Source organism: Gorilla gorilla, chromosome 6 (assembly GCF_029281585.2).
Source record: "Gorilla gorilla gorilla isolate KB3781 chromosome 6, NHGRI_mGorGor1-v2.1_pri, whole genome shotgun sequence".
Classification (NCBI taxonomy): Eukaryota; Metazoa; Chordata; class Mammalia; order Primates; family Hominidae; genus Gorilla; species Gorilla gorilla.
In genome coordinates, this window is record NC_073230.2 from 166,109,039 (window position 1) to 166,125,411 (window position 16,373).

At 43.2% G+C, this 16,373-nt stretch overlaps 1 protein-coding gene across 5 annotated transcripts in view; it reads left to right on the forward strand.

The window, feature by feature from the left end:
• Positions 1–16,373, forward strand: part of UBE3C (ubiquitin protein ligase E3C) — a 131,311-nt gene that overhangs the window by 80,736 nt on the left and 34,202 nt on the right. For all 5 annotated transcript variants that reach the window (XM_004046552.5, XM_063708882.1, XM_055347404.2 and 2 more), the window contains 4 exons: positions 1,349–1,436; positions 3,908–4,005; positions 6,087–6,219; positions 11,747–11,994. In XM_004046552.5, the coding sequence (XP_004046600.2) occupies positions 1,349–1,436; positions 3,908–4,005; positions 6,087–6,219; positions 11,747–11,994 (567 nt within the window). The remainder of the gene's footprint in view (positions 1–1,348; positions 1,437–3,907; positions 4,006–6,086; positions 6,220–11,746; positions 11,995–16,373) is intronic.

Here is a 16,373-nt window from a genome sequence, read left to right on the forward strand (position 1 = left end):
AACTGGTAGTACAGTGCACACACCCACACTTGAAGTAGGTTTCACCTCTGCAGTGAAAAGCAGAGATGGGGGCCTCTCAGTGATCGAGCATCCCACACCACCTAGGAAACGTTCTCGCCAGAAAGTTACATCTAAATGTGGTGGAACCTCTACATCTAACTACAAAATTACAGGAAACATAGGGGTTAGAAGTACATCTTTAACAACACCGTGAGGGTGCAATTAGCAAAATCTAGATTATGGGAAATTTTACAGGATGAAAGTTTCTTCATTAAAAATTGCAAGGGTGGCTGGGCACGGTGGCTCACATCTGTAATCCCAGCACTTTGGGAGACCGAAGTATACGGATCACCTGAGGTCAGTTCGAGACCACCCTGGCCAACATGGTGAAACCCCATCTCTGCTAAAAATACAAAAGTTAGCCAGGCATAGTGGCATGTGCCTGTAATCCCAGCTACTTGGGAGGCTGAGGCAGGAGAATCCCTTGAACCTAGGAGGCAGAGGTTGCAGTGAGCCAAGATCAGGCCACTGCACTTTATCCTGGGTAACAGAGTGAATGAGACTCCATCTTAAAAAAAAAAAAAATTGCAAGGGCCAGCCGGGTGTGGTGGCTCACGCCCGTGACCCGGGCACTTTGGGATGCTGAGGCAGGTGGATTGCTTAAGCTCAGGAGTTCAAGACCAGCCTGGGCAAGATAGCAAAACCCCATCTCTACAAAAAGTACAAAAATTAACCAGGCGTGATGGTGTATATACCTGTAGCCCCAGCTACTCAGGAGGCTGAGGTGGGAGGATCGCTTGAAACCAGAAGGTGGAGGTCGCAGTGGGCTGAGGTCGCACCACTGCATTCCAGCCTGGGTGACAGAGTGAGACCCTGTATCAAAAAATAAAAAATTGTAAGGACCAAAAATAAGGGATGAGAGGAACTGACAGATGAAAAATAACTTGAGAAAATATACTGTGTCTGTTTTATTTGAATACTGCCTCAGCCAAATTGAAAAAAAAACTAGAAAGTGAATCTTTGATAATAACTTAATTTTTAAAGTGATCTATTTTGCTTCATAAAGCAATTATATTATTTTACTATGTTTAGATATTATGCATCATCAAATAAAACAATTAGAGATTTCTTTGGGGCATATTAGAAAACATAGTTAACTGTAAAAGTATGAAAAGACAGCTAGCATGAGAGAGGACCTGAAAAGGTAAAGCAAAAGGGGACATGAAGGTATGAGGTCAGAGAGAGGGCCCAGTAGAGAAATGTCCAGCACCAATTCTGTTCAAGTGTGATCAGGTCAAAGTGTGTGCTAGAGCACAGGGGAGTTCTGAACCAGGATTGCCCCCGACAGGTCACTCAGCTCTATGTGCCAGCATCCAGACATGTGTGGAGGTTCCGGCGGATGGGGAGGATAGGCCCGCTGCAGTCCACCCTGGACGGTGAGTTCTCTAGGACACAGGGTTACTGAGGTATGAATTACACGCTGTCAAATTCACTCCTTTAATCTACAGATCTGTTATTTTTCATAAACTTATACAGCCGTGTCACTCCCAGCAGGAGCTACCATGTAGAAAAGTTTCATCACCCACAAAATTGCCTCTAGCTCCATTGCGGCCACCTCTTCAGCAGCCACCCATTTCTGTTTTGTCCTGTCACTTTGCCTTTTGCAAAAGGCCTCCAAAGGGAACCATGCTGTGTAGTCTGCTCCTGGCTCCTTTTGGTCAGCATGCTGCATTTGAGGGTGCTGTGTGGGTTGATTGTTCCCTCTGTTGCTCAGCAGTATTCCAGTGTGGGGATGCACCACAGTTTGTGAATCCATTCATTGGTTGAAAGACATTTGGTTATTTTTTCAGTCTCTGGGAATACGAGTACAGCTGCTATAAACATCTATGTACAGGTTTTTCTGTGAACATTTTGTTTGACATGGAGTAAGTTTCACTGGGAGTAAGAATCCTGAGACATTTGGCAAGTTTATGTTTAACTTGATGAGAAGCTGCAGAACTGTGTTCCAGGGTGGCTGCACGGCTTTGCATTCAGACCAGCAATAAATGAGAGCCTCTGTTGTTCCCAGTCCTCACCAGCACTTACAGTTGCATTTAAAAAAAAATTCTATGGGCCGGGCGTGGTGGCTCACGCCTGTAATCCCCAGCACTTTAGGAGGCCGAGGTGGGCAGATCACGAGGTCAGGAGTTCAAGACCAGCCTGACCAACATAGTGAAACCCCGTCTCTACTAAAAATACAAAAAACTAGCTGAGCGTAGTGGCGGGCACCTGTAATCTCAGCTACTTGGGAGGCTGAGGCAGGAGAATCGCTTGAACCCAGGAGGTGGAGGTTGCAGTGAGCCAAGATCACACCACTGCACTCCAGCCTGGGTGACAGTACAAGACTGTCTAAAAAAAAAAAAAAATTTGGCCATTATAAAAGGTGGGAAATGGTATCTTATTGTGGTTTTAATTTGTGTCTACCAGCCGACTAATGATATTCAGCATCTTTTTCATGAATTTGTTTTTTTGTTTTGTTTTCTTGGTTGTTTTTTGTTTTTTTTTGGAGACAGAGTCTCACTGTGTGCTCAGGCTGGAGTGCAGAGGCGCAATCACGGCTCACTGCAGCCTTGACTTCCTGGGCTTCAGCGATCTTCCTGCCGTAGCTTCCAAAGTAGTTGTGACCACAGGCGTGTGCCACCACACCTGGCCAATTTTTTAATTTTTTTGTAGAGATGGAATCTCCATATGTTGCCCAGGCTGGCCTTTAACTCCTGGGCTCAAGGGATCTTCCCACCTTGGCCTCCCAAAGTACTACGATTACAGGTGTGAGCCACTGCACACTGCCTGTGAACATGTTTTTTAGTTACTGAATTTTGAGAGTTATAAAGCTATTCTGGATATAGTTTATCAGATATGTGATTTGCAAATATTTTGTCCCAATCTGTGGCTTGTCTTTTCTTTTCTTAGCAGTGTCTTTCAAGGAGGAGAAGTTTTAAATTTTGATAGAATCCTATTTACCATTTTTTTCTTTAATGAAATTGTGCTTTTGATATGATGTCTAAGATACCTTCACCTAACACTTTACTTTTTTTTTTTTTCTTTTTTTTTTGAGGGAGGGTCTCAGTGTGTCACCAGGCTGGAGTGCAATGGTACAATCACAGCTCACTGCAGCCTTGAACTCCGCAGTCTCAGGCAGTTCTCCCACCTCAGCCTCCTGAGTAGCTGGGACTATAAGCATGTGCCACCATGCCCAGCTAATTTTTTAAAAAATTTTCTTCGTAGAGGCAAGGTCTCTCTGTGATGCTCAGTTTCTCAAACTCCTGAGCTCAAGGGATGCTCTCGCCTCAGCCTGGGATTACAGGCATAAGCTGCCATCCCCAGCTCCTTGAAATGAGTTTTAAGAGGCCAAGTTATGGTTTATTGTTGGAAAGGAATGGGATATGTGTTTATTCATGAAGTACTGCCTGGGGCCTACTGTGTATATAGCCTTCTCCCAGGCACCATCTCATGCACACACGCCTGGTCTGGGAGGAACTTTGTTGCCGTAGTAGGAGGGAAAGGGCACGAAGGTGGTCGGGGGTGGCCAGGGCACCGCCCATTGCTGGATCTGGCTGCATTCGGGCCTCACCGCCAGTGCTAGGGCTAGCTGTGCACTTGAGACGTGCTAGACAGCTGGAGTGGAAGTGTAGTTCTTGATTAGGACATCTTTAATATTCGATCAAGTTATGTGTTCGGGGAGCTACTGTGCTGATCCTGCACTGTGCATGGCTCATGGGTCTGCCTGAGGGGGGGATGTGTTCATGGAACTGGATTTAGATAAATGAGTTAATCAGGATGATTTCAAGAATCTTCACCTTAAGAATTGTCAGTGGGAATGCAGGGGAAAGTACAAGTGAACTAATTAAGGTTTTAAAATGTGTTGTAGTGGGTTTGGAGTCCCCGCCGCTGTCTGTGTCTGAGGAAAGACAGCTTGCTGTCCTGACAGAGTTGCCTTTTGTGGTTCCATTTGAGGAACGAGTAAAGGTATGCAATTTGGCTTCTTTATCGTCACTACGTATCATATTAGTGTTAAGAAATTAACACACACCCACCGGAGAAATCTCTAAAGGTGCCTAGTGCCTGGCTGATTACATAACATACTTTTCTCATTAGGCTGAAATAGCTAAGAATGATTTATAAAACCCAACCAGATACCTCTTTTTACAAACTGAAAGTGTTTTCTTAGTTACAACTGACTGAAAGCCAGTAACACTATAGATTTCTTATAATGAGGGCCTAACGTCATTTTTCTCTATTAAATTTTGCACTGCTTGGCCAGGTACAGTGGCTCATGCCTGTAATCCCAGCACTTTGGGAGGCCGAGGCAGGTGGATCGAGCCCATGAGTTTAAGACCAGCCTGGGAAACACAGTGAAACCCTGCCTCTACAAAGAATACAAAAGTTAGTTGGGCGTGGTGGCGTGTACCTGTAGTCCCAGCTACTCGGGATGCTCAGGTAGGAGGATCATTTGAGCCTAGGAGGCAGAGGTTGCGGTGAGCCAAGATGGCGCCACTGCACTCCAGCCTGGGCAACAAAGCCAGAACCTATCTCAAAGGGGGGAAGAAATTTTGCATTGTTTTTGAAAAAGCAAATTTTTTGTGAAGATATGCTTCTGTACATTCATGTTTATTTATCAGAAACGCTGTTTTTATTTTTCTGAGACAGGATCTCACTCTGTCACCTGGGCTAGAAAGCGGTGCTGTGATCATAGCTCACTGCAGCCTCAAACTCCTGGGCGCAAGCCACCATCTCACCTTGACCTGCTAAAGTGCTGGGATTACAGGCATCAGCCACTACACCTGGCCTGGAAACACTACTTTATTTTTTTTATTTTTTTATTTTTTTGAGATGGAGTCTCCTCTGTCGCCCAGGCTGGAGTGCAGTGGCGCGATCTTGGCTCAGTGCAACCTCCACCTCCCAGATTCCAGCGATTCTCCTGCCTCAGCCTCCCAAGTAGCTAGGACTACAGGCACCCGCCACCATGCCTGGCTAATTTTTTGTATTTTCAGTAGAGACGGGGTTTCGCCGTGTTAGCCAGGATGGTCTCGATCTCCTGACCTCGTGATCTGCCTGCCCCAGCCTCCCAAAGTGCTGAAATTACAGGCGTGAGCCACCACGCCCGGCCACTTTACTTTTTATAAAAAAAGAAATGGACAAATATCTTAATTCCTTGTCTGGTGTCTTTGATGTACAAAACTTTGTTTATATATGTTTCCAAATTTTAAAATGTTTTGTTTTTATTTGTCAACTATTTTTACCAAATTTCTAAAGATTACTTGGTTCCGTTCTTCAGTAATGGCTTCAAGAGTGTATTTTTTAGGCCTATACACTCTGTTTGTATGGTGAACAAGAGTTTCTTTTGAAGCTGTTCATGTCCCTTCACTGAACCCTCCCTGCACGTGCGTACACACACACACACACACACACACACACTCTCTCTCTCTCTCTGTCTCTCCCACTCACTCACTCACTCACTCACATAATTCCTGAGCTCCCTCTACTGGATTTTTAACATCAAAAAATTATTTGAATTTTGTCAGAGATATTTCTACTAGTGTTAGTATACAGCTTTTTACAAAGCTGTTCTTTCCTCACTACCTAAGTTTTTATAAAGGATTTATAAATGAAAATATTCTATAGCAAGGGGTTTAAATTTTAATTTCAATTTATTTTATTTTTGAGACAGAGTTTCACTCTGTTACCCAGGCCTGAGTGCAGTGGCACAGTCTTGGCTCACTGCAACCTCTGCCTCCCGGGTTCACGAGATTCTCGTGCCTCAGCCTCCCAAGTAGCTGGGATTACAGGCATGAGCCACTGTGCCTGGCCGGATTTTTTAAATTTATTTTAAACTGGGCAAAGGAGCAGCTTTAGAAATATTTAAATATGATATGCATTATATATTATCTATACATTTATTGATAAAAATCAAGATTTGATACCTTGACTATTAGCATTTATTTCAGAATTTATGAAGATACAAAAGATAAGATTTAGCAGTTTATTCTTTGGTAGCTTGTAAGAGGTCTTTTGTTTCTAATAACCTTACAGCTTTCCTTGTTTGTTAGATCTTTCAGAGGTTGATTTATGCAGATAAGCAAGAAGTTCAAGGAGATGGTCCATTTCTGGATGGAATTAATGTCACAATAAGAAGAAATTACATTTATGAAGATGCTTATGACAAACTTTCTCCAGAAAATGGTATATATAATTCTTTCTGTGTATTATTTGGCAGGTGGAGGCTAGGGTATTGTTTTAGAAAATGGTGGTTCTTTAAAAATTAGTGTCCATCATCTTGTTCCATAATGACTTAAAAACTGAAATGTGAGGCTGGGCATGGCGGCTCACACCTATAATCCCAGCACTTTGGGAGGCTGAGGTGAGAGGATTGCTTGCGCTCAGGAGTTAGAGACCAGCCTGGGCAACATACTGAGACCCTGCCTCAACAACAAAAAAAGTGAGCTTATCTGGATGTTTTAGTGTGCCCCTGTTGTCCCTGCTCTGCAAAAGGCTGAGGCGGGAGGATGGCTTGAGCCTGGGAGGTCGAGGCTGCAGTCGAACTCTGATTGTGCTACTGCTCCGGCCTTGGCAATAGAGCCAGACCCAGTCTCCAAAAAAAAGTGTAGCAAGTCAGATTTGGGAGACATGTTACCAAGTAATATTTCTAAAATTGACAGTTACTACAACAGAAGCCTTTAAAAAATATTAATTATTTTTAAAGGGCAAGAAAGTAACCAGTTCCCCACCTCCTGTTGTCTGCCCCTAAAATTTAGTTTGCAAGCTGTTGTTCTAAAAATCTCGATGGTAGCCATTTACATTCTGCGTTTTTGTATAAATATTTATATGAAATCACAAATTGTAAGCCAAATTAAACATATTAAAATAAGTGCCACTGCAATCCAAGTTTCTTATGAAAAGATAAGTGTGCTCCAATGACACTGCCGTTAGTAAAGGAGAATTATACTGTGATAGCATTTGGAGCTCACTGGCACGTTTCGTCGTATGTTCATATTTGATACTCAGTCTTCAAAGTTCGTGTGCTATTAACCTCTAATATATTAGCAGTTTTAACTTCCAAATATTGTGCTTATGGTAATACATTAATTCCATGTTGGTCAATGCCGAGGGGATTAAAATGAAAGTTTAGGCTGGATCTAAAATTAAAAATGAAATCATCTTACCCAGCTTTTGGAAGGTGATGAGTTGTCCGATGTGAAATGACAATTGCCTTTTCCTCTAGGGGAGCAACTTAATTTTCTTCTAAGGAAATGAAACCTGATTTCTAATAATTTTTATTGCTTACATAAAGAACTAATTTTGTCATAATGTTGGAACAGTGGAGGAAAGCTGACATCAGTTGTTTCCTTACTCTATTTCAAGCTTTTTTTTTTTTTTTTTACACAATTTACTGTTGCCATTGAATCCTTGCCATGGCCCTCTGATGCCGAGTGTCATCAGCTGAGACCGAGTAAACTTAGGTCTGCATGCAGGCTGTGGCCTCTCCACAGGGCCAGGTTTGTCTTGCCTAGCAGATTGTGTTTTCAGAGTATTTGGTGTGAATGAGATGAGACTAGGTACTTTGACTCCTAATCTAACTAATCGTCTAATTGAGAGATGTTTTGGGGTCCCACAGTACCTTATAAATCAATTCTAATAGTTCGTATGTTGTATTTTTATTAGCAGATTTCACGTTCATCTCTCCCACTTGACCCTGGAGGTATTTACAGCTTGGGATGGAACTGTTTATTTGGTGTACACAGCTGATGCTCAGTAGATGCTTATTCAATTTGTGATTGAATCCCAGGGGAAAAAAATAGATGTGACAATGAGTTTGCCAATGATCGTGTAGTGTTTAGAGAAGAGTGAGATGTTTAACCTTGAAGGGCCTTCCAAGAGGCAGTTCTGGAGCAGCACCTGTAGGGGAGGAGCTGAGTTTGTGGGTGAGGGGAGCTCCGAGGGCACGGGTGCTGTGGTCAGGAGTACTTGCAAGTGGGGGGCTGTAAGCTGTTCAGCCAGAGTAGAATGTGTTTCTTACTTACCAGCAATTTAAAATTAACTTTAAAACTACTCCCTGGGCGGGGCGCAGTGGCTCACGCCTGTAATCCCAGCACTTTGGGAGGCCGAGGCAGGCAGATCACAAGGTCAGGAGATCGAGACCAGCCTGGCCAGCATGGTGCAACCCTGTCTCTACTAAAAATACAAAAAAAATAGCTGGGTGTGGTGGTAGGCACCTGTAGTCCCACCTACTCAGGAGGCTGAGGCAGGAGAATGGCATGAACCCGGGAGGCAGAGGTTGCAGTAAGCTGAGATCGCGCCACTGCACTCCAGCCTGGCAACAGAGTGAGACTTCATCTCAGAAAAAAAAAAGAAAAAACTACTCCCTGTAGATGATTTTTTGATGTTACTGTCCAATTGTAACAAGCCTCAAATTTCCTAATGAATCCTTAAGCTTTAAAAATTGTTAAAAAAACTGATCACACCCACCTCCCTAGGGGCATGCTAATAATTGCATTGAAGTTAAAAGATTTGGAAGAATCTTCTCATATTGTTTATACTGTAATGCTTGAAATCTTTATAAATGTTCTCAACTCAAATACTATAAGAATGATTAAGCCATGTGTTAAAATGTGGTGTTTTGCTAGGCAAATTAGTAAAGTCAGATATCATCTCAGAATAATTAATTTACTTGTGAGAGAATGGTTTGAGGTGCATTTTTGACTAAATATTTACATATAATCAACTAATGTGATTATTCCACGTGTCATCTAGTCATTGAAGTGAATCCATGCTTTACGATGCTCGTTGTCTTATCCCCGAACGATTCTCTGAAGTGTGCATGTTAGCCCCTGTTACCCATAAGTTGACTGAGTGGAATGCAGAGATTGATGGCTGTTCATGCAGTTGGTGCTCAGAGAGCAAAGATGGGCTGGGGTCTCACAGGGATGCCCACGCACTCCCGGCCTGCACGGCACTGCCTTGTTGCAGTGTGGAATATTGGGAGAAACTGTCACATTCCCTCATGGGATTGCTGTAAGAATTGTAAAGTGGGTAACATAGTTCCCTCGGGGCCTGGAGCTCACTCTGTCATTGACTCTTGGGTGAGAGTGAGGCACAGCTGGCTCTGCACTCTGCTGTCATCAGTTCTGGAGAGCCTCACTTGTCTGCTTTTGTTGGTTGGTTACTTTTATTTTATTTCATTTAATGGGCAGAATTACCATTTCTTCCTGAAGCAGAGGAAATTTATTCCAGAAGCAGGAAAGCAAGCTGGAGCCAAATGGCTTAGATGTGCTTACCTGATTCCCAAGGGTGACACGGACACTGACCCAGAGGTGGCAGGCACGGCAGGGCAGCACTGCATCACTGCTGCTGTGCAGAGTGGCCTCATCTTGTCCATTCAGTCAGTGACCACTGCTCAGTGAATGGGAGCTTGGTATTTCTGTGTGGTGGCTGTAAGCCTCAGTCAGTCCAGTAAATTGTATTTGCCCTATTTGACACATATCATAGACTATTTACACTCCAGGTACTGTAACTTTAAAATTACTGACACGTGTACATAGCAATGTAGGGATAGACAGGGTTTTGAGGAGATTGCATGGAGGCTCTATCAAACATTCTGCTAAACCCCTTTTCCAGAATGCTTCTAGAGGTTACGTGTCCCTTGAGATGCTCCAGGACAGATATGTTTGGGTGACTATGCACCAAAGCCAACAGAGGGCAGCAGCGCATGGGGCCTGTGAAAGTGTCAAATGTGCACTACCTGCGGTTGCTTTCCCCTGACTTCATGCAGCAGCCTGACCCCAGCTCTCGTCCCCTCTCCTTCCCCCTATCTTTTCTGCAAAGCACCTGTAGAACATTCTTAGGGAAAGATAAAGGACATTTCACTTACTTCCCCAAAGCTGTTCTCTGATGCAGCCTGTTTATCAGAGCACATCTTAACTTGGTCCACCTTTTTTTTTTTTGGTTTTGGGTTTTTGTTTGTTTGTTTTTTGAAATGGAACTTCTCTCTTGTTGCCCAGGCTGGAGTGCAATGGCGCGATCTTGACTCACTGCAACCTCCACCTCCTGGGTTCAAGCAATTCTCCTGCCTCAGCCTCCTGAGTAGCTGGGATTACAGGCATGCACCACCACGCCCGGCTAATTTTTTTTTGTATTTAGTAGAGGCGGGGTTTCACCATGTTAGTCAGGCTGGTCTCAAACTCCTGACCTCAGGTGACCCACCTGCCTTGGCCTCCCAAAGTGCTGGGATTACAGGCATGTGCCACTGCACCCGGCCTGTTTTGGGGGTTTTTTAATTTTTATTTTAGAGATGGGAGTCTCACTTTCACCCAGGCTGGAGTGCAGTGGTGCAGTCATAGCTCACTGCAGCCTCAAACTCCTGGGCTCAAGTGATCCTCTTGAGTAGCTGGAATTACAGGCACATACCACCATGCCCAGCTTTTCTTATATTTTGTAGAGACAGGGTTGCCCAGGCTGGTCTTGGACTCCTGGCCTCAGGCAGTCCTTCTGCCTTGGCTTCCCAAAGTGCTGGGATTACAGAAGTGAGCCTCTGTGCAATGTTTTAATTTACTTTTTTTTTTTTTTTTTTTTTTGAGACTGTCACGCAGGTTGGGGTGCAGTGGCACGATCTTGGCTTACTGCAACCTCTGTCTCCCAGATTCAAGTGATTCTCCGGCCTCAGCCACCCAAGTAGCTGGGATTACAGACATGTGCCACCTTGCCTGGCTAGTTTTTATATTTTTAGTAGGGATGGGGTTTCACCGTGTTGGCCAGGCTGGTCTCGAACTCCTGACCTCAAGGCGATCCACCCACCTCAGCGTCCCAAAGTGCTGGGATTACAGACATGAGCCACTGCACCTGGCCTTAATTTACTCTTCGTAGCAAATTATATAACCAGTAATTTTCCCCCCTTTTCAGCCAAATAAAGCTTTTAAAAGATCATGTAGATCAGGGTTGTCCAATCCTTTGGCTTCCCTGAACCACATTGGAAGAGGAATAATTGTCTTGGGCCCCAGACAAAATACACTAACAATAGCTGATAAGCTTTTGAAAAAAAAAAAAAATTACAGGCTGGGCACGGTGGCTCACGCCTGTAATTCCAGCACTTTGGGAAGCCAAGGCGGGCAGATCACGAGGTCAGGAGTTTGAGACCAGCCTGGCCAATATGGTGAAACCCCATCTCTACTAAAAATAGAAAAATTAGCCAGGCGTGGTGGCACACGCCTGTAGTCTCAGCTACGTGGGAGGCTGAGGCAGAAGAATCACTTGAACCCGGGAGGCGGAGGTTGCAGTGAGCTGAGATGGCACCACTGCACTCCAGCCTGGATGACAGAGGCAGACCCCGTCTCAAAAAAAAAAAAAAAAAAACTCCTAACGTTTTAAGAATTTAGGTATTTGTATTGGGCCGCATTCAAAGCCATCCCGAGCCACATCGGCCTGTGGGCTGCAGGTTGAGGACAAGCTTGCTGTAGATTCTGGAGGACCAATTCCCTGAGAGTTTGTGGAGGCGGAGGTTGCAGTGAGCCGAGATCGTGCCACTGCACTCCAGCCTGGGTGACGGAGCAAGACTCTGTCTCAAAAAATAATGATAATATCATTGCTGTTTTGAGTCCTATGTTAAAATGTCCCTAAGATCCTCACACCCCTTCCCTAAGCCTTCCTGTAAGGCTAGTTGATGTTATTGCTTGCTTGTAACATCTTTTCTCCTCACCCTCCCATTTTTTTTGAACAGAGCCTGATTTGAAAAAGCGGATCCGTGTGCACTTGCTCAATGCCCATGGCCTGGATGAAGCTGGCATTGATGGTGGTGGTATTTTCAGAGAGTTTTTAAATGAACTACTGAAGTCAGGATTTAACCCCAACCAGGGGTTCTTTAAGACTACTAATGAAGGGCTTCTGTACCCCAACCCGGCTGCTCAGATGCTTGTGGGAGATTCTTTTGCCAGACATTACTACTTCCTAGGCAGAATGCTTGGAAAGGTAAAGTAACCTTCATATAAAAATAGACCTCGGACCAAAAGATGTTGACATTTTATGTTTATGTGTGGTTGTTATCCAGGTTTACCATAAAATACTGTTTGTTTTAAATTTGGATGCTAAATGTTGCAGAAGCACTGCACGAAACAAATTTGTATGGTTGTGAGTAGGTGCTATGGTTTGAATGTCCCCTCCAAACTCATGTTGAAACTTGATCCCCAGTGTGCCAGTACTGAGAGGTGGAATCTTTAAGAGGTGATTAGATCATGTGAGCTTGGCCGTCATGAATGGATGAGTGGTTTATTGTGGGAAGGGCCCTGGTGACTTTTTACAGGAGGGAGCCCCTAGCCTTGTGATGCCCTGTGCCGCCTCCGGACTCTGCAGAGTCCCCACCAATGAGAAGACCTCACCAGGGGCTGCCTCTGGACCATGGGCTCCTGGCCTTCCAGCTATAAGAAATGGATTTCAGTTTTTATTAATTACTCAGTTTCAGGTCTTCTGTTATAAGCAGTCAAAACGGACTAAGACAGTAAGTTACTGCCTAGTGACTATTAGTTTAATAGGACTGCCGCAACAAATTACCACACTCTTTGGCGGGGAGGGAGGCTTAGAAAAACTGAAATTTATTATTTGACAGTTCTGGAGGCAGGAAGTCCAAACTCAGGGTGTCAGCAGCAGCATAGATTCCTTTTTAGAGGCTCTAGAAGAATCCATTCTTCTGGTTTTGCCAGTAGCCCTTGACCTTTTTTGGCTTGTAGATTCATCATTTTGATCTCTGCCTCTGTGGACTTCTCCCTGAGTGTCTGTGTCCAACATTGCCTTATTTTTTTTTAATAAGGACACCTGTCATTGTATTGGGGCCTGCCCTGATCCAGTGTAACTTCATCTTAATTTGGTTATCTGCAAATACCTCATTTCCAAAGAAGGTTATATTCACAGATTAGGATTTGAATTTGTCTTTTGGGGGGACACAGCTCTACCTGTTAGGGTGACATTTATAAAGTTGAGTATTTAGGAATTGTTATTAGTTTGTTCGTTTGTTTGTTTGTTTGTTTGAGACAGAGTCTCTCCTTGCTCTGTTGCCCAGGCTGGAGTGCTGTGGCGCCATCTCTGCTCACTGCAAACTCCACCTCTCAGGTTCAAGGGATTGTCCTGCATCAGCCTCCTGAACAACAGGTGTGCACCACCACGCCCAGCTAATTTTTGTATTTTTAGAAGAGATGGGGGTTTCCACCATGTTGTCCAGAATGGTCTTTAACTCCTGACCTCAAGTGGTCCACCTGCCTTGTCCTACCAAAGTGCTGGGATTACAAGCATGAGCCACTGCACCTGGCCTGTTATTCGCATTCTTAAATAAATTAGAAATTAATGTTGCTATTGTGATTAATTTCTGTAAGAATCAGAGCTATAATCATTTTCAACTTTGTAATAAAATTTCTTTGTCTCATTGGTGGTTCTGTTCTCCGAGAAGCATAGTGCATGGAGTTGCCTGTTTTGAGAAGCAGCTTAATTGAAAAATCAGTGCCTGCAAAACAGGTGGTGCTTTTATGACTTCTTTTACATAACAATTTTATTAAAATATAACTCACATTATGGAAAATTGAACCTTTTAAAGTGTACAGTTCAGTGGTTTTTAATATATTCACTGTGTTATGTGACCATCACCAATATCAAACTTGGAAGCAATGTCATCATCCCAAAAAGGAAACGCTAGGTAGTCACTCCCTATCCTGTCCTTCCTCCCCGAGCCCTGGCCAACCACTAGTCTACTTTCAGTCTGTATGGATTTTTTTTTTTTTCTGGACATTTTATATAAGTGGAATCATTTGTTATATCAACTATAAATTTGTGACCTTTTGTGATTGGCTTCTTTGATTTAGCATGTTTTCAGGTTTCATTCATGTCCTAGTATGTCAGAGCTTCACTCATTTTAAGGGCCAAATCTTATTTCATTGTATGGATATACCACACTTTGGGGTTTGTGTTGTTCATTTTGAAACAGGTCTTTCTCTGCCACCTAGGCTGGAGTGCACTGCTACAAACACGGCTCAGTCCTGCGCTTAAGCAGTCCTCCTGCTTTCAGCCTCCCGAGTAGCTGGGACCACCGTTGCTTGCTACCACACCTGGCTAATTATTTCATTTTATTGTAGAGGCAGGGTCTTGCCATGTTGCCCAAGCTGGTCTTGAACTCCTGGCGTCAAGCAATCCTCCTGCCTCAACCTCTCAAAAGGCTAGAATTACAGGTGTGAGCCACCACACCCAGTCACCGCATTTTGTTTACTTACTCATCCCAGGCTGGAGTGCAGTGGTGCATTTACATTGGGAATTTGCATTGTTTCCACCTTTTAGCTATTGTGAATAATGTTACTGCAAACATTTGTATACAAGCTGTTATTTGGACATAGGTTTTTTGTTTTTCTTGGGCATATACCTAGACATGGAAGTGTTAGGTCATACAGTACTCCACGTCAAAGTGTCTGCAACCTTTTACAATGCCACCAACAATTTGTGAAGGTTTCAGTGACTCCACATCGTTGCCAGCACTTACTTAGTGTTGTCTTTTTCATTACAGCCGTGCTAGTGGGTGGGAATTGGTATCTCATTGTGGTTTTAATTTCCCTGGTGACTAATAATGTTGACCATCTTTTCATGTGCTTCATGACTTCTGTTGAGAAATGTCTATTCAAGTCCATTGCCTATTTTTTTATTGGATTGTCTTTTATTATTAAGTCCCTGCAATGCAATGAATTATGAAATTTATATTCTCTGAGGAAGCTGAAACATTGTCAGATAAATGATTTGCAAGTATTTTCTTCCTTCTCTGGATTGTCTCTTCACTTTCATGATGATTTCCTTTGAAGAACGAGCATTTTTAATTTTGAAGTCTAACGTGTTTTTTTCTTTTATTGCTTGTTTTTGATGTCTTATCCATTCCCTGACCTAAAATCACAAAGATTTACACCTGTATGTTCTTCTGACAGTTTTGTAGTTTTAGCTCTTACATTTTGGTCTTTGATCCTTTTTGAGTTAATTTTTGTAGCTTGTATGAGTTAGGCATCCTCATGTTCTTGGCACCCTTGTTGAAAATTAGTTGACCGTACACGTAACACTCTGGGTCTGCCCTTATGCAATATGGTCTTGATTACTGTAGCTTTGCAGTATGGGGTGTGTGTGTATTTATTAATAGCAGATGGGAGTAGAACCGCAGCCTTGTTAAGCAGGGATAACGGGAAGGAATCAGTCTATCCTGGATATAGAATAATTCCGCTTTATTTGTGTCTCTTTGAAATGCATTGTCGTAGCCCCAGTTATTTCTTTGTTCAGACTCCCAGTGATTTTAAGTGCTCTTCAGGTTTGAGAAAGGGCTCCAACATGACTTCACTACCGTAACGGTATGTGTTACATCATCATCTTCAGGCTCACCATATTTCAGGTGGCAGATTTCAGGTGTTGATTTGATGTTGATTTGTGAGTTGGCTTTGGTGGCAGTTTTCAGATAGCATCTCTCTCTTTGTTGATGGCCACACAGCCTACTTCTCAGTTTCAGCTGCCCCTGGAGGATGTACATTTCATAATTCATTGTATGAAAATCTTTACAATGGGCCAGGCACGGTGGATCACACCTGTAATCCCAGCACTTTGGGAGGCCTAGGCGGGCGGATCACCTGAGGTCGGGAGCTCGAGACCAGCCTGACCAACATGCAGAAACCCCGTCTCTACTAAAAATACAAAATTAGCTGGGCATGGTGGCGCGTGCCTTTAATCCCAGCTACTCCAGAGGCTGAGGCAGGATAATCGCTTGAACCTGGAGGCGGAGGTTGTGGTGAGCCAAGACCTTACCATTGCACTCCAGCCTGTCAACAAGAGCAAAACTCTGTCTCAAATTAAAAAAAAAAAAAGAAAAGAAAATCTTTACAATGAAATCCCATAGTTCTTTCTGTTAAAGTGAGCCCAAGAACCTTCTAACTTTATATATATGTGAAAATAAAGGTGAGTGTTTTGCTAGACTAACCTGAAATACTCTAAACTTGGTAGTTTTTACACAGTACAGTCACAGAAGATAGAGCAATAATTTTATCTGCATGAATTAAATCTTAAGATTATATATTACTTTTTCTTCCTGAATGTATAAGTCATCCAGTCTTGATTTATGTAGAAGCTAATAGTTATGTAAGTCTGGTGAGGATAAACTCATTTCTCCTCTGTTTATTGACATATTGCTTATAATTGAAATTATTCTGAAGATGATGTCATTGTACAGTTCTGTACTTTGGAATATGTATATATTTACAGAAGATCCAGGGAAGAGAATTTGTGATTTTAAACCTTTCTCCCACAAATGAAGTTTATGTAAGTTATATCTTATTAAGGCTGTTTAAAAT